Consider the following 23,193-nt stretch of genomic DNA (forward strand, 5'->3'; position numbering starts at 1 on the left):
TCAAGTAAATTTCCAGTTTAATTAAAGGTTGCCAGCCTTTGTGACACGAGTAGTAGGTATTGGCCTTTCATTCTGAGGTCAGATATGATGCATATTCATATGCTGCAAAATCATCTTATTCTCTGAAGCAATGGTGGTCCCAGAGGCTAAAAAAAGAAGAAAAAAGAAGTTTAATTAAAGGTCAATCCCATTTCAGCCTATTAATGCAACAGAAAGTTAGTTCAAATCGAACAGTCCTCTTGTTTTAACAGAAATGTTTTAGACTATAATCACTATGTACTATAAGATTTATAGATGAAGTGAAGATTTTAAACAAATTTGCCATTTCTTATGAAACCATTAAAAAACCATAAAATGCTTTATTCTTAAGCCTAATGTTATGACCTTTGAGATAAACTGTTATAACATAATAATTTAAAAAAATAACTTTACAGATGGCCTCTACATATTCCCATATAGCCATCCCATCTGCCTTGAATATATACTTCTATCTAACAGGGAAGCATATGAACTACTCTAAAATGTGATACATGTAAAATGTGAAATACATCTTAATGTATTTTCCTATCTGGTGATGTATGGTTACAGAAGATATCAGTAAACATAGGAAAATTAGTTTTATAGTAGTATGAAAAGTTTCAGTACACACCTACAAACATAAAACTAACTAAGTTAAATTTAAATGTATATATATATATATATATAATATATATATTTTCACTAGAAGAAGAAGAAGAAGAAGACTTTTTTTATGTATATATAAATATAAATAAAATAATAATAAAATCTTATTTGGTGTTTCATCGATACAAAGATAATATTATTAAACAAATAAACTTTTACAAATTGTTTGTCAGAGCTGAAATAAAAGTTGACTGTCTAATCACTAAAAAGGAAGCCCACTTCAAAATTATATAAATAAATATAACTTTTGATGTTAAAGCTCTAAAACTGTACCAAAATTTGTGGTAGATGATATCTCACCTGATATTAATTAAACAATACTGGAGATCAGATTTACTGGTTAGTATAACAAACAAAAAAAAAGAAAAAAAAGTTTACTGTAAAATAAATACCAGATACCTATAATTGAACTAAATGTTTAAATAACTGAGAAGTTATATTGCTTAGATAGTCTCATATTATATATGAACACATACTCTTAGACAAGAAATGACTGTAAAATTAGCCATAATATAACAAACAGAATTATAACTTATACAACCTGAACACATGTATTAGTAATTACAATAAACAGAACAATGCAATTTCCTGTTCCCCAGATCCTGCTGGAATTTCTTTATAATTACATTCTTTGTATGCAACAAACACAAATCCATGTGTAACTAATACATCTTAATTATTGTTTAAATAATACAATAATTATGAAGTTGTTAATTGCTTAAAAAATGTAAATGAATAGGGTACATTAGATAACAAATAAGTTAGTTTTGAATAAAAATTATTATCCATTATTTTTTACACATTCTTGATATGGAAGAAGACAAACTAAATGAAAGGTATAAAATAGTGTAGGAAAAAGACACAGAAACAGCAAAAAGGAATTACTTTTTATTGTGTTAATAAATGACAATTAATGCACCCATATAAATTCAATTATTAAATTTATGTATGGTATATATTAAATATTACTGTAGGTTTCGATAAATACTGGCTCTTAGAATAACTTATGATTTCCATATTTATGTGGCAAATTCGGACCGAAGGTCCAAGATTTCTTGTTAGCAAGTTCTGAAAAGGACTGTTGGGTATATCTAGCGACATGGCCTGCAGTTCTAAGTTTGCTCTAGGACAGCTTATGAAGGGAATCCTGAAGATTTCCTGATGGCGACTCCAGAATCAGTAGCATATACTAGTTTGTTAAATCTTTGTTTGTAATTTTGACTGTAATTGGTGTTATGTTTTGGTGCCATACACTAAATAAATAAATAAATTAAATATTACTTACTTTTGTAAAATTGCCATAATATTTCCAGTATATGGTGCTAGATGTGATGTCTTCCATTTCCTATCAGCCATTTCATAGTAATTATTATGCAGTAATACTTCTCCTTTTGTTAATCCTAGCTGAGAGATAAGTAACAAAACTGTTGTTGAATGTCCCATATATAAAGACATTTTTGGACGAATATCTGGACTTTCTTTTTCAGCTGCTTTCCTGAATAATAAAATATTTTCTTAAGCAATACTAGAAGATAAATCATCAAATATATTAATGAATATCATATAATTATATTCTTCAATAGGGGATTGAGTGAATGGTTTCGATTCAGTTGGATAATTTCATTTATTATAAGTAAAAACCAGAGATTGGGAATTCAAATTTTTGATTTCTTCTGTTACTGAGCAGAATTTCTAAATCTACATGAAAGGTGTAAGCATCTACACAACCACATAATTGTTAGCATTGGCTGCTTTTCATACTTACACTTATACCTTAGTGATAAAAATTATACTCATTAACCAAAAAAATTAAAGTAGGAAATTCACATTGTGAAACTTACATTTAAGCAATTTAGTATGGTATTTTAAGGTATGAGTCTGCAGTATTTATTTTTTGTAATGGTGTTAAATGTAAAATTTAATGTAAGTGACAGAAATATAAATCATTTGTTTGTTTCTGTACCTTATTAATGGAAGTACATAAGCAATTTTAATAGAGATATTATTCTTTTACTATAGAAAAATGATTTAATAGTACAAAATCATTATACCTCATAGAAGATAATTTTTTTTCTAAATTATGGATAATAATGTAGCTCCTTCATTACAAGACTGTTTATTCATTTTAAAACAGTTAGCAAACCTTTTATTATTTGGTCAACACTTCATATGTGTTGTGTTTCTTCATATAATATGAGATCACTATATTTATGTAAAAATTTAAATATGGTTCATATTTGTGTGTGTGTTCTGTTTCAACAATGATATTAACAAAATTTGCTTTTGTTATATGTATTTCCTATTTGTGCTCCTTATATCTACAGATTACATTTTTAAAACCTTTATTTATTTAATTTTTTATACTATGATGTATCATATGCATCCATTCTTATTGTAAAGAAGTTCAATTTCTATAAATAAATCTTTACTCTGATGTGAAGATAATAATAATAATAATATAAGATCACACTGATATAAGATAAATTTCAAATATAAAAGTAGTGGCTTCTGAATTTACAATTCAGAATCCACTATAATTGAAAATTATTTTGAGCACATATTTATGTACACGTTAAACTGGATTGAAATAAGTCAATTTATAAAAATGCTTACGGAAGTGTTTAGGCCCTTTCTTGTAAGCCAAAGTATCGAGTTACATGAAAAACGGCTTCGTTGTCTGGTTTGATATTATTTTTTAAGAATAAATAATTTTTTTTTCAGCAAAGACTGCACATTTTTAAATATAAACACAAAGATAAGTTAATATATTTAATTTTTTAAACATAGGTCTACACAGTTCATACTTAATGATCTGATAGCCCATTTTTGTATCTTAATAACTGTAACCTTATGAGAGCCCCAAGAGATGACATACTTTATTCAAGAATATACATAGATGTAAATATTTAATAATGAGGATAAGCTCAGCATTTTATTAAAATGCTTCAGAGCAAAACAATATGCCTCGATTTTGTCACAAACAAAATCAATTTGATCATTTCACAAGAACTTGTCATCTAATAAAACACCCTGAGATTTTGTTTTGTAGACAGTAGAAATACTATCATTATCATTAATAAGAATTCTATCCATGCTATCAGAATTTTATGTCTATCTGAGAAGCCAATCCATGTTTAAAGAAGATCCAGGAAGAAGATGTTTTATCCATGTTTAAAGAAGATGGTTGCAATCCATCCAATGAATCATTTTTTTAGTTGCTGTCATACAATTTTCAATTCCTTTTAAATAATTATCTTCAGATGTAGATACAGTTGTGTTGTCTGTGAAAAAAGATTACAATGAATGACTCAAGATTTTGAGGCGCAGCTCATTAATAAACAATAAAAAAAGCAAGGACTTTATTCCTACATGGGTATGTTTGTCAGAGAAGGTTTTGTTAATTTGCTGCATAATCTGGTGAATTTTATTTATAATTTTTAAAGGGATGGAATACCCACCTTCCCTGAAAATGTTGGAAATTTTTATTTCTGTCGGTAATATATGTTAGCACAAAATGGTTACTGATACCAGCTGAATTTTTGAATTTGTTGTATATTTTATACAGTTTGTTGTCTGTGATTGTAGGCAGTAACTATTATCCTGTGCCAGATGTTTTATTGAATTAAGATCTGCACTGTGTTGGTCTGTTGACAAGTAAGTTTTAAGTGACATAATGTGTGAGAAAGCTGCATATTCGTACCATGTGGGGTGACGTCTTTTAGATAACTGTCAGTTGTAGTTTTTCTGCATTTTTTAAAGTGTGTTTGTTATCTAGTTTGAGTAAAGTATGGTTAAGATTATATTCAAACTACATAAAAATAAACATTTCAACTTACTTTGATTATATGAAAATTACATACTCACAATTTGAGAAAAGCATCATATTAAACTAATATACCCAGATCAAAGAAATTATTAAACTATGTACTAAACAGTTTTCCTTAATTGTTTAGACAGAGAGCCATTATTGATGGAATCAATAGTTACTTTGCTGATGAAGGTGGTCCATGATTAGCTTTAAAGGATAATTTGAAAGTGAGTCATTAATAACTTTTTTAATTTTTAAGAAATGTTAATTTTCATTAAGTAAACTCAAAGCTTGTATGTTAATATGGTACGTAATATTTTTATTATATGAAAAATGCCAAACTTGAGTGAGGGATTCAAACCCAGGACTTAAGATTAAAAACTGAATATTTTACTATTATGTAACAGAGGTTAGCAGTAGCTATAATTAAAAATCAGAAAAATAATCTTTGAAAAAATGTTTAATATAGAGATGATATTAAAAAATACTGTATATATTTTTATTTACCTCATCTTCATATTAATTTTTTACTTACTTTAAATTATTGAATAGATCCTTCAGTAATATGCAACCTTGGAACATGCTGTAAACATCTCCTGGTCCACATAAATAAAAGTAGGCAATATCACTTATGTATTCCATTATCTGTAAAATATTTATACTCTCATAAAATGGAGGAAATTGGTTTTATTCACTGTCTTTCTATTTATTAAATTAGCCATGGCATTGTTGTTATCAACAAACAGTTAAATTCTTTTTTATGTTATGTCACTTGCTATATTTTTGGAAAAACAAATAAATAGAAACTTAGTTTTCATTATTTTACATGATCTGAAGAAAATCTTGTTATTCTGTTACAAAATATAATCCAAACTGTGATAGAATTCAAAAAGATAAAGATAATTTTTCAAATCAGTAATAATTACCCAGTTGTAAATTATATCCTATGCAAGATAAAACAATGATTCAATACAGTGTTCATCCAATTAAAAAATAGTTTAAAAAGTGCTATTATATGTTAAACTGTGCTATCATAATATATTTAACAGTGTTTGCTTTTAATTATTGTAAATTTTGTTTCCTTATATTTATAAATTATTTAATGTTTTATTTACCATACTGACCAGAATCAATGGTATTTTTACTTTATCATTATTAACAGAACATTTTTATTTACCAGTATCAGATTTTCTGAAAACAGGCTGAAAATGAACCATTGCACAAGGTAAACTGGACCAAACATATGAGAGAGATTTGGATTTGAGCCTCAGGCTCTTAAACACCAAGTTGAGTTGGAGGCACTTTTGAGAAAATACTGAAGACTATAAAAGACTATTAATCCTTATTTTTTGTATTCTTTCTAATAAATTGTTCACTTTCCTACCAAAATAATTAGCCTTCTGTTTTAAATAATAAAAAGATAAATTAAAATTAACATAAATTTAAAAAAAGGAAAAAATTAATTGCTGATAGATAAGCTAAGAGTATGTGTAACTAATGAATGGAGAAGATCAGACATGAATTTTGCATATGAGTTGTCGTGGATCTGTTAATGTGAGAAACATTTCATGGGAGGGAAAATTTCTTGAATCAACAGTGGTAGATAAGGAACTGACTGATATATTTCAATAAAACTCATTAATTGTGACAAGGGCAGCATTTCTAAAGCTCCGACTTTCACTTCCATTCTCAGATAAAATGATCCAATCTATTGAAGGATTTTGCACATGATGGATACCCACTGCCAGGAAGAGCCCAGAGTTGATTATGTTTTTTTGCAGTCCTTCAGTATTTGTTCCATAGAGAGCTTATTTGCAAACCTCTAAATGAGAATAAAATTTGTCAATGGCGTATTCTGTTTGAAACAAAATACACATGTACTTGTGTTAATAAATTAGATGTCATATGTCTGTCATGGTAAGATTAAGTATATATATATATATATATATATATATATACTTATGAAATTTGTTTTAATTATGAGTAATTTATATATTTGACTGCTGAAGATAGAGTAACACTCCAAAAGCGCTACAGTTAAGTAAGTGTTCTTACCTTTTTATTCTGACTATCTGGTAGTTATAATATATAACTGTTTTAAATTATTATTATTTATATATATAACATTTATATCAAATTGGTCATACATTAGAATGTGCACTTTATTATTATCAAATTTTACATTTTAATATTTTTTGTTAGACCTGTTTATGTAACTGTATTGTAACTGAAGTAAGCAGTTTAAAAAAGTAACATTTAAATATATATGAAATATCAACTAAAACTAGATTTATTCTTTCATAAGTATTTCAGTTGTTTACATTCCATCTTCATTCATATAAATTATTATTTTTAAGACTTCCTTTGTCTACTTACTTATATTCATTTTCACTAAATTTAACTTTTTCACTGTTACATTGCTTCATATTGTAATTTACTTTTGTAAAGGAGTTTGGTGTGAAGATTAAACTCACTTACAAGAGCATTTATATGTTGTTCCGAGGGTTGCTACCTGCCCTGAATTAGGTTGGACATCCTGAATTTTAAGAAAATTTTCAGCATCTCGAATTATGCCTAAGAGAGATGCATTGTGTGGTCGGACACCAAATTACACAAAACACAAAATATGTGATGGAAATTTGTAGTAACATTTCTAAATTTTGACTATGATGTGTGTTTAACCCACCAGATTGGTCTAGCGGTGAATGCGTCTTCGCAAATCAGCTGATTTTGAAATCAAGAAAGGTTCAAATTCTAGTGAAGGCAGTTACTTTTATACGTATTTGAGTACTAGATCGCAGATAATGATGTTCTTTGGTGGTTCGATTTCAATTAACCACACATCTCAGAAATGATTGACCTGAGACCGTATAAGACTACACTTCATTTACACTCATACATATCATCCTTATTCATCTTCTAAAGTAATACCTTAGAGTGGTTCTGGAGGTTAAACAGATAAAAAAAAACTATGAGGTGTGTCTATGACTATTGAGATATCCATATGGTTCTATCACTAGGTTTTTCATGATGGCAGGAATGAAATCATCACCAATGATGTTATTTTTTGCTTTTACTGATTCAGTGGTTTATAACTTCTTTCAACTAATTGCTAATAAGCTGTTGCTTCTTAGAATGGCATCCAGGTGGAACAGGTGGACAAAGAAACATACCTGGGCATATGGCTACAGAAGAATAGAGGTTTCACCTAGCATATCCAGTATGTTGTTGAGAAGGCGGAGAGATCTGTAGCAGCACTGGGCAGGACAATGCCCAGAACTGTGGCACTAAGACTTCAAGGAAGGAGGCTGGTCATGTTGGCGAATGTCTCAATTGTCTTGTACGCTGTACCAGCTTGGTGTGATGTGATGAGACTGGTGAGAAACGAGAGAAGGCCGTACAGAGCAGGGTTGTGCTGTAACAATGGTGTACAGGACGGTTTTGGGGGAGGCGGTACGAGTACTGGCTCCTGCCAGTACCTCACTGGCAGTAACCTGCCTCACTACCAATAACCTCACTGGAGGTGGTCCTCTACCTCCAGTGAGGTTATTGATTGAGGAAAAAAATTCAGACGTAGAGGACTGGCACCAAGAGAAGCCAGGCAGCAGCTTATAGCGGCCTGACAAGAACAGTGGGTCTCCACCTTTGTGCAGACCGTGGGTGTGCCTACTACAGAGAAGTAGATACCCCCAGAGCACATGTTCTTCAACAGACCTCCGGGTCCTCTAACTGACACCGGAAAATATGCTGAAGTATATGCTCAGGGGATATAGAGAATGGCTTGCAGTAGCAGAACTAGCCACAAAGATTCTGTGAGAGAAGGAGCAGGGTAGACAGCTGAACAGATAGTGAGAAGAAACAGTATGCAACCATATTTAGGGTGCTTTGGCTGACTCAACTCAAATGAGGAGGCGAGGTTCCCCAATAATAACATGTGGACATCCAGCAGAACACAGAAGACCAGCGAAAACCTCAAAAAGTGAGGTGAAGGATATTGGACTGGAGAGCGAAGGGAGGACAAACAGTCCTCTGCAGAGCTGGCATTTGTTTGTGCTTGCATGGATGAGCGACAGTGATGATGCATGGGGACTCTGAACACCCTGAGATCAAAGGCACTTCTGGGGCTGACTAATGCTTAAATGCAGTTTCCAACCTCTGAAGGGGGGCTGGTAAGGTGGAGGTTTTGTCAGTAGTGTGCACGCTAAATACGTCATAACATCTGCGGAACCTGTAAGCGAGCCCAACACTTTGTCCACAAATGGAGTACTCCCTTAACCAGAGAAAAAAAAAACTGTTGTTTTGAGTTTTTTTTGTTGTGTTTTTGGTTTAAATTTTCATTGCAAAATTGAAGCTGTGGAATATTTATCAAAAAAGAAGTGTATTATCATAGTTGATATGTATTAATAAAGTTTTATGTATTAATATTTTTTTCTTGAATTGCTTTCTGCACAACATTAACTCCCTAAACTGAACTACTTTCACCATGTCAAGTTCAAGTTCAAGTGACAAAAGAAAACAAAACAAAAATAAATTGTTTATGAGTGTGCAGAAGTATTTTGGAAGGGAAATATTCATGGTTTAAGTGATGTGAAACAGTTATAAAGCCTTTTGTAACATTTGCTTTCATGAATCTAGTATTTAAATGTTGAAAATGACATTAAAAAGCATTCAAACAGTGAAATCCACACCAAAAAATAGAAAGGTAGCAAATAGGAAAAGAAATTTGAATTTTATTTATCATCTGAAACTGAAAGAAATTTAGTAATAGCTACAGAACTGTGTTAAGTTTATGATACAGTGAAACACAGTTTGTTGCATTCAAGTATGGACTGTGCCTATAAAATCTGTTATCCTATATTTAATACTCCAAAATTATTTCCAAGGTTGCTTGTGATAGAACATAGAATAATGACTGAAATGCTTGTTTGTAATGTAATGGCTGCTGAATCAATCTCTAAAGTTACCAGAGATCTCAAAAAAATTAGGTTATTTCTCTGAAGTTATTGATGTAAGTATAAGAAGAAATAGAAAATTGTGGAAAGATATTTCATTGCTGAAAAAGGTATTGAATGTAAGGTTCTTAATTTTTATGACGATCTACAAGCCTGGAAAATGACACATGCTACAATGCAGACAACATCAGTGTTAATTTTGGGAAGAAACATTCAATATACCAGTTATTTATCAAAGGAAAATAATAAAAGCCAACTGTACAGCCCTTTGTTGACTTAGAATGGCAAATATTTCTGAGGTATATTTGTATTAGAATGTCTTCCTTGAAACCTGCAGCCGATCAATGTTTACTGAACTGAGATTCTATGAGAATTATTTTAAAAGCAAGAGCTATTTTGAATGAAGTATGTGTTGTTTTTCTAAGGAAAATATTGAAACAAGAAAGCACTTCAGAACACTAAGCTCTCCTTTTTTATGAGATTACTGCCATTGACTGTTCTGGCCTCTTTGCTAGGTGGAATTTTCATAGCGTATGAAAAATGCTATGCTTGACTGAGATTCAAACCCAGGACCTACAGATGAAAGGCCAAGACCCTACCAAACTACTTTTTATTTTTTCAAATCTAACAAACAAATTTGAGGATTGTATTAAAATCCTTGACAAAGAGGATTTAAGTGCATCAGAGACATTTGAAGTAGTTAATATTCTATGAAATAAAATTATGAACAGACAAGAGGACAAGTTCTTTGGAAATCCCATGGAAAGAGTTCTAGAAACCATGATCCCTCAAGAAAGCAACATGTGTAAATCAGTCTTTTTGAAATTGTATGAGAAAGCTTCAAGTTATTTAGAGAAGTTGCTTGACTTCATAGAAAACAAACTTTATGGTAAACTGAAGAACATCCACTTTCAAACATCTCAAATACTCTTTGAAGGCACTTAATCTAGAATCTGATGTTAATTTGTATGAGTTATATGAGGAATTTGGCTTGAGTTCTGATAAAATAAATGTTATTAAAGTGAAAATACAGGAGAGACTTCAGACATGAAAAGGAAGGCTATTATTCACAAGATTAGTATAGAAAACATCATATGAACTTCTTTTGAGCATTTCTGCATCAGTGCCTTTGTAGAAAATGTGTTCTCTCATGAACCTAAAATGATCAGAATCCAAAAACAGTTGCTCAGCTGACTTCATAAAAAGGGAAATCATAATTTCTATAAATTTACAGATAGTTGTAAATATTTAGTGAGAATGAACAGAACAGAGAGCTTTTAAAAACTGCCAAATTAAACAAGAAATACAGCTTCATGTCTGAATTTGTGCAGTTCACGGTTTTTTTTTCCAAATTAAAGTATTTCAAGTAAGGTTTACATTATGTGCATTTGTTAATTTTTACAAAAATCCATAATGTTATTACCGGATTAAACCCAGTATATTATTTTGCTAATCTTTATTTTCTAATGTTACTGTTACACAGCCTATGCAATTTTAACATTTTCACGAATAAATGTATTTCTTTCTATTATTCTTAATAAATTGTGCCATGTAGAAATTTCGGCGTGAGAAACAGGCGATGTGCATATGTTCCGTAGGTAAGTCCCTCTTAAAGCTTACCAAAAGAGGGCAATCCTACTTCTACCAGATCCTCGCGTTTTCTATAATTAACTTAATTTCCACAACGGTTTCTAATAGTAGAAACATAAATAATGTTTAATTAATTATATACTTTTGTTTAAAACGGTTGTTACATTGACAAGATTCATTGACTATACAGCCTGTTCAATGAAACTATGACTGAAAAGTAAAAACTTGGCCGCCAATTATTCGTTCTTGTTAGCTGCCCAGGCTGTTTCTTAATTAGAGGTATGTCTATTTCTAAATTATTTTTATTAAGAAATAGTTAACTACTTCAGTGTTCTAACTACCTGTCTATAAAACATTTCCACCTAAAATCATATATATGTTCCCGTACAGGTATTTCGTTCCCCTACTTTGAAACCACGAATTACAGTTCGTGTCCATTGTAAAAAGCTGGTTTTACTTGCCTATTAGAGGCGGCATAATGTTGGTGGATTTGAAATTATAATCTGAAAATTAATATTTTCTCTCTTTTTATAACCAGGTATTTTATTATAAATTATCTTTAGGTCTATTTTTGGAATCAAAGTTAACATAGTTTATGACTGTTTTTCTAACAACTGTCTTTAATCTCAGAAAGTATCGCGTTACCATTCTTCTAAAAAAATATACCCATTTAGCTTCTGTATTTACAAGATTATTTTCAAACTTTCGTAATCCATTATTTTCTTTATCTTTTGTCAAATCGTAATTTATATTCAATTTGCATTCTTCGATATACTTATCGAGAACAGTATCTGTTTTAATAATAAAAATTTAGTCACTATAACCGATTAAATTTATAACGGAATTAAACTGACTTTACCACGAGGTAATGGGTGTTTCTTTAAAAACCCGTCCCATTTTATGGTTTTTCGAAGTTATTTTCTACAAACACTTACTGTACTTAATAAACCATAAAAAACCGTAGGTCGAGTTTTCTGTTTGTTTTTATGTGTAGTTAATTTTCCATCAATAAAGCACGTTGTCCAATTCCTTATAAAACATCTAAACTTGTAATGTAAGATATTTGATCTCTTTAATAATTTTTTGTAGTCAATAAATGTTTGTAGGTCAGTTAAAACTACAATTATCGAATGTAATTAGAGGGAGTTTTTGTTCATTAATCTTGTGATTAGCAACCCTGGTTATTAACAGTACGTGATTTGCCAATGCGAATTCCAAGCAGCATTTGATTGTTGCAAGTTTTCTGATGCTAAGTTATCTCTGGTTGATGACGGTTTAGGTTTTTGTAGTTGGTTTCCATAACAGTAAAATATACGTTGTTTTGGTGTACTTTAGAACTGTCAGTTGAAATTTTTCTTAAATTTTGGTGTTTGATAATTTATTTCGCTAACAGCTGAGTTTATTTAAAACTTGCTTTTACAGTTAAACTTAGTCAGTTTTTGTACTCTTGATATTAACACTGGATTTGGTGAAACCTGGCTTCAGATTGATGATTGTATGTACAAGATCAACTAAATTTCACGATGAAAGTTTATTTACTCTGCGTCTTGCACACTTAGATAGTGCGTAATAAGGCAGTATGCAGGTTTGTTGTAATTTCATTATTATATGAACATGTTATTTTTGTCATATTAAAAATAAGATAGTTGAGTGACCTATTGTATTTGCTATTTATATATTTTATTATTTAATGCATATTATTGATTTATGTCATTTTCCCCTTTAATACAATATCGCTATTAAATTAAAGAAGCAGTACATAACTTCTTACCTTTTACAAATCTAGATTGTAAAACTAATAAACCAAAAGGATATTGATAGTATGAATTAAACTGTAAGGAGCTCTGTTTGATTTATGAAGTTAATTCATTACTAGCATTACCTTGCTAGCATTCTACCAAGGTCTATAGAGCACCTATAAGTTGTATAAACAGTGGTGGGAGTAGATAAAGATTTGTGCGTTTCTTTAGCTAACAAAGCAATAGCTTCACCATGAACTAAAAACAAAACTGGTTTTTATATACCAGTTAGTAGTTTTTTTAATATATCATTTGTGCATTATTCAAAAGACCTTAAATGCAAGTGGACAGAGCCATCTTTTTAGCAAAACATTTTGTTTGTGAACTAGTGTTCATTATAATATATTATGTTCTAGAATTTAATTTGTTAAAAAATGCACTTATTTCTGGATTATTTTACTCTTCAAAGCCTTGCATTTTTAAGGGAACTAGTTCTTGAGTAGTAAGCATTTAAAAATTAAAAAAAAAAATCTACATATATTGCTGTTCTTTCTTTCAAACAAGTTAAGTTATTCTTATGAAAATCCCAGTAATGAAATTGTTTAACTTCAAGAAATCATGTTTTTTATTATCAGTTTTTCTATTTCCTCATAGTCATTATTTATAAAAACTCATTTTCACCTGCTGACTTCTTTTCTCCATGTTTAGAATGTTTGCAGAGATTTCTGATTAATCAGACGAGTAAAGTTGTATATGTTAGATTAAAAATATATAAAAAATTAAAATTTAAATGAGATTGTTTGTTTACAATCTCAGTTATTATTACAGTGTTATTCTATTGCTATTACAATCTAAATTTGAAAATTTAAATTAAATGTACCATTTCTCTAATAAAATTATCTTATTAATTTAATACATTGTTGTTGCTATTTTTTTATTATAGTTACTTTTTCAAGAGTTGGCACAAGATATTTAAGTTCATTTCTAATATTTATATTTGACAATAACAATACATGTTTATCAATCACAATGCTTTTAGCATTATTATATTATTGTAATTCTAATGTTCCTTAACATTTTTTTTAGTCAGTCTTGGTAGAAATTTTTACAATTTTGTGACCCAAATTCTTTTTTTCAGGCTTCTGCTTTGTTATAAATATTATAATTAGATTTGCTATTATTTAATTTTTTTTGTTTGTTGTGAAGGAAATTGTATAATCAGCCAAACTTTTTTTTTAATTTTAGGTATAAGTATTATATTTTAATGGGATATAACAATTATTTGTTTTTTTTCTTAAAAATTGTATATTTATTTATTGTATTTAAATTTTTTATTGTGTCTTTGTTTTACATTATTAATATATTCATAAATATTACATAATATGCTCATTATGAACATATTTTATTCATTTCTTTCTATAAATGATTTTGGTAATAATATACTATTTTATAATTAAATATTTTTAAGTAATGCTATTATAAACAAATGGCTGAATTTGTATAACATGCCTTGAAGTAAACTACAAACTGCTTGTAATAGCAAGTTGTTCTTAACTGCAAACTTTTGAAATAATAAGTTTAAAGAATTAAAACCGAATAAGAATGGAATTTACTATCTTTTGAATTCATCTTTAACAAATGAGGATATCTACTTGATTTTTGATGTGTAATCTTCATGTGAATGTCTAAAAACAAATTTCTAGATATTTCGAAATTCCACCCTGAAAGGGGGTGAAGAAAGGTAAAAAAGTTTTAAACAATGAATGTAAATTTTCCCCATTTCTGACTATACTAAAAGACATATTTAGTAGAGTTTAGCCTGCAAATACTCTTCATATAAATATCTAAAACCAATTTTTGGGTTTTTTGAATTTTAATTTTTTTAAGGAGTGCGATGGAGTACCTGCAGCAAATTAACCAACACAGCCACTGCCACTGCCACTGTTATTGTATGTGCGACATAACGGGCTGCACCTGCCTCCGGTTACTTGACTAAAAAACATAAAATAATAAAAAATTGACTGAAGGGAAATGCAAGTAAACCATATTGCGTGGATGAAGCCATGATGGGGATGCTAGTATATATATATATATATATATATATATATATATATATATTAGTATATATACTAATAATAATTTCAGATCTTTAACATTCATGTTACTCCTGTACTATTAAATCACATTTAAATTCTATGATTGAAATAGTTCAGTTTTTGCATTAATGACAATTATTATGAAATTATTTGGAATTATTATGACAGGATACGGGATCCTGCAAAGATACATTCATGAAAAATTAATGTGTCTTATTTCAATATGCTGTACGTGCAGTTTATTTAAAAGAATTTAAATGTAAATAAATATGTATATGGTACAGTATATTTAATGAAGTGGTATATACTTGGTTTTTAAACTATTTAAATATTATGTAAATTCATCTTGTTACTGTTATGTAATGGATTAGATTGTTGTGAGATTATCATAATAGTTTTTGTTAAAATTTGATGGATAGTTTTAATAACTCCCTCTATGAATCATGAAACCTTGCCGTTGGTGAGGGGGCTTGAGTGCTCAGTGATTGAGTAGCTGGACCGAAGGTGCAATCATATCGGAGAGAACAAGAAACAAGAAAATGTAGCTCTCTGCATTTTCATATAGCATCATTGGTATATGAAAATGGCGCCTTCCTTGGTAAAATATTCCGGAGGTAAACTAGTCCCCCGTTCGGATATCCGGGTGGGAGATCTGATTAAGGAGGGAATTAAAAAATAACATTCTATGAGTCAGATCATGGAATGTTTGAAGTCTAAAAGGAAATTTAATGAGGGAAGTGAGTAGGATAAATGTAGATGTAGTAGGAATTAGCGAGGTTTGGTGGAAAGAAGGAAACGACTTTTGGTCAGGTGATTTTAGAATAAATAACTCAGCTTCAAATAATGGGCAGGCAGGACTAGGTTTCGTAATGAACAAGAAAGAGAGTAGAGTATTTCAAAATGCATAGCGATAGAATCATTGTAATAAGAATAAAATCGAACCTAAACCGACAACGGTTGTTAACGTCTATATGCCTACAAGCGCCCATGATGACGATGAGGTAGAGTGTGAATATGAAGAAATTGACGAAGCAATTAAACACATAAAAGGAGATGAAAATTTAATAATAGTTGGAGATTGGAATGCAAGCATTGGAAAAGGCAAGGAAGGAAATATAGTGGGTGAATAAGGGCTGGGGCAAAAGGAATGAAAGAGGAGACCGACATAGAGTTTCGCATGAAGTATAATTTAGTAATTGCCAACACCCAGTTTAAAAATCATAATAGAAGAATATACACATGGTAAAAGACAGGCGGTACTACAAGGTATCAGATAGATTATATCATGGTAAGCAAAAATTTAGAAATCAACTGGTTGACTGCAAAACTTACCCTGGAGCAGACATTGATAGCGACCATAATTTAGTGATAATGAAATATAAATTGGGGGTTTAAAAGCCTGAAGAAAAGGTGTCAGATGAATCGGTGGAATTTAAAGAAGTTTGAGGAAGAGGAGGTAAAGAAGATTTTTGAGGAGGACATCGCAAGAGGTCTGAGTAAAAAAGAAAAGATAGAAAATGTAGAAGAAGAATGGGAGAATGTTAAAAAGGAAATTCTTAAATCAGCAGAAGCGAACTTAGGTAGAACAAAGAGAACTGGTAGAAAACCTTGGGTTTCAGATGATACATTGCAGTTGATAGATGAACGTAGAAAATTTAAGAATGCTAGTGATGAAGAAAGTAAAAGGAACTATCGACAATTAAGAAATACTATAAACAGGAAATACAAACTAGCGAAAGAAGAGTGGATTAAAGAAAAGTGTTCAGAAGTGGAAAGAGAAATGAACATTGGTAAAATAGACGGAGCATACAGGAAAGTTAAGGAAAATTTTGTGGTACATAAATTAAGATCTAATAATGTGTTAAACAAAGATGGTACACCGATATATAATACGAAAGGCAAAGTCGATAGGTGGGTGGAATTTATTGAACAGTTATACGGAGGAACTGAATTAGAAAATGGTGTTATAGAGGAAGAAGAGGATGAAGGGGAGAAACAATTCTGAGATCTGAATTTAAGAAAGTATTAAAAGATTTGAATGCCAGAAAGGCTCCTGGAATAGACGGAATACCTGTAGAATTACTGCGCAGTGCATGTGAGGAAGCGATTGATAGATTATACGAACTGGTGTGAAAAAGGGGAAGTATTTTTTTCATATTTATGAAAAAGGGGAAGTTCTGTCAGACTACAAGAATGTTATAGTCATGATACCAATGAAAGCAGGAGCAGATAAATGTGAAGAATGCAGAACAATTAGTTTAACTAGTCATGCGTCAAAAATCTAAACTAGAATTCTATACAGAAGAATTGAGAGGAGAGTGGAGGAAGTGTTAGGCGAAGACCAATTTGGTTTCAGGAAAAGTATAGGGACAAGGGAAGCAATTTTAGGTCTCAGATTAATAGTAGAAGGAAGATTAAAAAAAAAAAAACCAACATACTTGCCATTTATAGACCTAGAAAAGGCATTCGATAATGTAGACTGGAATAAAATGTTCAGCATTTTAAAAAAATTAGGGTTCAAATACAGAGATAGAAGAACAATTGCTAACATTTACAGGAACCAAACAGCAACAGTAATAATTGAAGAAAATAAGTAAGAAGCCGTAATAAGAAGGGAGTCTGACAAGGATGTTCCCTATCCCTGTTACTTTTTAATATTTACATAGAACTAGTAGTTAATGATGTTAAAGAACAATTTAGATTCGGGGTAACAGTACAAGGTGAAAAGATAAAGATGCTACGATTTGATGATGATAAGTAATTCTAGCTGAGAGTTAAAAGGATTTAGAAGAAACAATGAATGGCATGGATGAAGTCCTACGCAAGAACTACCGCATGAAAATAAACAAGAACAAAATGAAAGTAATGAAATATAGTAGAAATAACGAAGATGGACCACTGAGTGTGAAAATAGGATGAGAAAAGATTATGGAGGTAGAAGAATTTTGTTATTTGGGAAGTAGAATTACTACAGATTGACGAAGCAGGAGCGACATAAAATGCCAAATAGCACAGGTGAAACGAGCCTTCAGTCAGAAATATAATTTGTTTACATCAAAAATTAATTTAAATTTCAGGAAAAGACTTTTGAAAGTATACGTTTGGAGTGTTGCTTTATATGGAAGTGAAACTTGGATGATTGGAGTATCTGAGAAGAAAAGATTAGAAGCTTTTGAAATGTGGTGCTTCTAAGGAGAATGTTAAAAATCAAATGGATGGATGAAGTGACAAATGAAGAGGTGTTGCGGAAATAGGTGAAGAAAGAAGCATTTTGAAAAATATAGCTATAAGAAGAGACAGACTTATAGGCTACATATTGAGGCATCCTGGAATAGTCTCTTTAATATTGGAGGGACAGGTAAAAGGAAAAAATTGTGTAGGCAGGCAACATTTGGAATATGTAAAACAAATTGTTAGGGATGTCGGATGTAGTGGTATACTGAAATGAAACGACTAGCAATAGATAGGGAATCTTGGAGAGCTGCATCAAACCAGTCTAATGACTGAAGACAAAAAAAAAAGTTTTAATGAAATTGTAAATACCCTTGACTACCTTTTAAGAAAGATACTGTTTATTATTTTATGTTGTAAAATATTCCCAGGATAAATTTATATAGATGAAATAATTATCACAGTATGTGTATCATCAGTGTCAAGAGATAGTATGGTTATGCAAGAGGTTTGATTCCAAATGTAATGGTGGGAGTAATATTTCTTCTCCTTTTCATATGATTATGACTATAATCACTTCTCTATCTGTTCTTAGTTATTTTGCTTCTGTAGTATGAAAGCTGACCCAATTTCTATGGTAAGTATCCGGGGAGGGATGAATAATGTGAGGGAAACAGGGAAACAATCAACCATCATAGGTACTGCTACTTGAGTCCATGTATTTAAATATGCCTAATCTTCTGATAGCACCTTTTGGTATTTCCTTATTTGTGGTTAATAAAATGTATTGTGAATTGATTTTAGTTGGCTGGTGATAAACATTTCAGCTTTTTGTTTTGTGTATAGAAACAATTACTGTGTATGTTTTATGTAGGTCATTATTTAACTTACCTTTAAATCTTCTTTTGTGAATACAGCACACCATGAACTTCTTTGTCGACCCCAAGCTATCTCATACTGGCAGCCATCATACATGTTTGCTATTTCCCCTGAAATAATAAAATCAAAATATTAAAATTCTTGTAATTACAATGTATTAGAATTTGATTTTTTTTGCTAATATTCTTGTTTATTTTTGGGAATTAAGCATTACAAAGATTTTTTGTGTGCATTAAATGTGCACAGAAATAATCATAGAAAAAATTACATGAATAATGAAAGAAAATTATGTCATTGTTTTTCACTCTAAAAATAGATACCCAAAAAATTTGTTCTTGTGTAATGTTCCTAGCCAAATGATAGGTAACATTTTACATTCTCTGGAGTATACGTGGGTTTCTATGATAAACTTTCTTTTTCGGTTACCTAAAACTTTAAAGGTCATAGATTTGTAAAATAAGATGGCCAGTTACTCAAAATAATTCAGTTGAAAAATTTTATAATTCAGTCATTTACTGTCTTGGTCTAGAGCTCACACTAATGACATGTGGGTTTTTGGAAATTCATAAATATATGTATTGTGATGTAACCTATTAGTAAAACCTTAGCTTATCTGTAAATAATATGTAATGTTATTGCCTGCTCCAAAATTTAGAACCGGAATAACATCATTTTCATGATCGGATGTGTTTAATCCTAAATTGATATAATTTCTTTTAATGAAAAGCCTTAGTTTTTTATGACTGTGTAATGTTCTTTTGTAACTCCAACATTTGTCTGTTGAGCCAAATTGTGTTATAGATCTGGAAAGATTTTACTGTAAAATTATATAAACAGAGTAGATTGTCTTCAGTAATTGCTTACTGCCCACTGTTTTGTTTACTGTTGTGAACTGACATTCACAATTTGTTTAACACTATAAAATGTATTATGTAGGTATGGAGTGTTGTGTTGATATTAAAGAAAACTGATCTTTCATTAACTTGAATACTTGCCGTGTTTACAGAAAATATGTTCAACTAAGAATATATGATGTTCTAATAATCACAGGGGTACCTTACACTCCCATCTATAGCGAGTGGCGTATAGCTGTGCACATTGTGTGCAAGGGAGATAGACTGATAGACGGGTGATAGCCATTCCCTTATGAAAACATCTCGTACAGCTCTGTTTACTTACATAGTATGCAGTACATTGTCAGAGTTGTTCAGGACAGTTAATAGCATGGTAAATCAGCTATCAGCCTATGTGCACACCAATACGCCGCTTGCTATATAGCTCTAGTTTAAATATTCCACGTAATAATATTTAAATATTCCACGTAATATTCGTTTAAATATTCCACGTAATATTCCACGTAAAGTGGAATTAGTGTTTTCCATGGAATGTACAGGCTAAGTGTTTGCATTGGATATGAGGACCTGATGTAAAAGCCACTGCAAACAAATATGCATGTATTAAGTAGCTGCTTACCCTGACTGCTTTCTCATGTATGGATTGAATCATCCTTTCCTGCGAGTTAGATTTGCTCAGTCAGTAGATTTGCCCAAAAACATAGCACAATAATGCCAGCTGTATTGACCAAAACTTTCGCTTCATTACATAGAGATTTAGTAGTCATCTCAAAAGACAAAGGTTGTCATCAGAAGAGTTTTATCTTAGAACCATTTAATCAAACAAAATTGACCTTCATACCATGTTAACCATAGTCCTTTTTTATTTTATACTTTAGACTTTCTATTATTTAAAGAAAACTATAGAAGAGTAGTAGTTATATATGATAACCTACTTTCATAAGTTTTTGTGGTTGTACAATTTCAGCCACATAACTTCATTAATAGAGTAAATAAAAAATTGGATATTACATCTGTTTCAGATTATGGCATTATCTGCTGTTTAAAATTTAAAAAATAAATTCCAATGCAGGTATAAAAAAAAAATTTCAGCTTTTAATAAAGGTAGGACATTTTTTGGCCCTGAACTATGTATCAACAGTATTATGTTCAGTACTTAATTCATTTAAAAAGGACTGGAATAAGGGTAGTGGTAATAAGAAGAAATTCTATTAAATTGAACAACAATCTTGGCTGATTATGTTTGGAAACAGTAGTTTTTTCATATGTTTGAAATACAGTGCTGATCACTGAAATATATTGTACTGATCCAGACAACTATTTTGTTGCTGAGCAATGCGAGGTAATTGTAATCTTTTTAAACAGAAAGCTGAGATTACTAGCAATTTTAATAGAAATTCTTTGTTAGTTCACAACTATTTTTCCATTTCTTTGTAAATGAAATTATGTATTAAAAAACACATAGTTTAGTATATTTTATATGTATTAGCTTATATCACTTGAAAAATAGTGGTGAAAGAGCGCTAGAAATAAATTATGTTGGAAGGACACAGCTTATAAAAGTTAGTGTGCTGGTGTGTGTGTGTGTGTTCCTGAACTAAATTGAATAAAAATACAGATTTAAACAAATTTACTCACATCAGCCCTCTACATAGAACCCTTCTTTAGTTATACACTTGTTGCAGTGACCGTGGAGTCCGTCAAATGCTCTGGAGAAATCACTTTGTGGAATCGCCTTCAACTGCTCGTTGCAAGCCAAGCCCTTTAGATGGCCGGAATGTCATTGAAAAAGGGCCTTTCATCTTCAACTTGAGTTTTGGGAACAGAAAAGTCTACTCAGGCCAAGTAGGGTGGGTGGGATAAGATGGTGATTTCATTTGCAGCATAATAATGTGTTAAACTGTTGCCATGTGTGCCAGGGCATTGTCGTGCAAGAGAGTCCAACAGCCGGATCCTGGTTCTTGGGCAGGATGTGTTGAATACGACGCATCAGCCGTTTCATTACTTCCAAATAGAATTTAGAATTCACGCTTTGACCAGTTGGAACAAATTCATGATGAATCAGGACCTTTGAGTCGAAGAATGCAATCAACATGGTTTTCATTCTTGATTTTTGCTGCCTGACTTTCACTGGTGTATGTGCTCCAGGACTCAACCAAGCAGTGGATTGATGCTTTGTTTGCGGATCATACATGAACTACTTACTAGCTTTTATCTCCAGTTACAATTGTTTGCAAAATATTTGGGTCGCTATTGGCAGTCTCAGAAAAGTCTAGAGCACAAGAAAGACACACCTGTTTTTGTTCTTTGGTCAAGAAGTGTGCAACGAGACAAGAGCACATCTTTCGGCGGTTCATTTTTTCTGTTAGAATTGTACGTACTGCGTCTTTACTGATGTTTAACTCTTCTGCTATGGCCTAAAGGGTAAGATGAGGTTGTTTGAGCGCACTTTCGCAACGTTTTAGTTGTGAACAGCTGTTGACGGCCTCCCGCTTCGTTCGTTATCATCCAATGACTCTCTACCGTCTTTAATTACTTCCACCACTTTTATGTTGTAGTATGAGATGCAGCTTGATCACCGAATGCTTGCTGTATTATAGAATAAGTTTCAACAAAAGATTTTTGAAGTAGAACACAAAATTTTATCACGTTTTTCTGTTCCATGTTGTGAGCTTGCACAAAGTCACATGAACACAACGTACGCGGCCGAATATTACTCGAGACTGGAGTGGCAAAACGATGAAATTTTGTACACACACTCATCAGACATTGTACTACATAGTTCTTCCTTGGTTGTCCGAGAGATGGCGCTACTTGTATCAACTACAGAAATTTGGTTCGGGAACTTTCAGACCTACTGTTATTTATAAAATTACATATGCATAATGGTTGCAGTCATCCTGACATGAATTACAGACACACTTGTAATTATATGTGATTTACACCATTTCAAGTTAGGAGATAACACTGATAATAACACCATATTTGAGGCTTACCAACTCAAAAACAGGATTAATAAAAATTTAACATTTCCTAGTATATCATACCCTGCTAAGTACTAAAAATTTAAACCTTATTTAGTAATTCAGCTTTTACAAGTACATAATATGTAATAATAATCTGGAATTGATATAACCTTCTAATTTCATAGGCTTACATTATTTCTGAATGCTTTGAATATATATTATATACAGTATAATATTGTGTATGTGTGCACATGCATGCGTGTAATAAAAAAAAATATATACATATATTTTTTTCTTTTGTTAATAAAAGATGATCATTTTATACTTTCTTATTGTATTGAATAACATTTATATATTATTAATATAAAAACCGTATTAGTCTTTACAGTAGTATTTCATGAATCAGTTCAAATTCAGTGTTGTGTTGTTATGAGAAATGTTATAGCTCAATTAC

General features: G+C 31.0%; 1 protein-coding gene across 6 annotated transcripts in view; it reads right to left on the minus strand.

The window, feature by feature from the left end:
- The window catches only part of LOC142330499 (multiple inositol polyphosphate phosphatase 1-like), a 461,575-nt gene that overhangs the window by 16,240 nt on the left and 422,142 nt on the right, over positions 1-23,193 (minus strand). For all 6 annotated transcript variants that reach the window (XM_075375797.1, XM_075375791.1, XM_075375796.1 and 3 more), the window contains 3 exons: positions 18,932-19,029; positions 5,028-5,137; positions 1,970-2,179 (listed from right to left, as the gene is read on the minus strand). In XM_075375797.1, the coding sequence (XP_075231912.1) occupies positions 1,970-2,179; positions 5,028-5,137; positions 18,932-19,029 (418 nt within the window). The remainder of the gene's footprint in view (positions 1-1,969; positions 2,180-5,027; positions 5,138-18,931; positions 19,030-23,193) is intronic.

Source organism: Lycorma delicatula, chromosome 9, assembly GCF_047948215.1.
Source record: "Lycorma delicatula isolate Av1 chromosome 9, ASM4794821v1, whole genome shotgun sequence".
In the NCBI taxonomy this organism is placed as follows: Eukaryota; Metazoa; Arthropoda; class Insecta; order Hemiptera; family Fulgoridae; genus Lycorma; species Lycorma delicatula.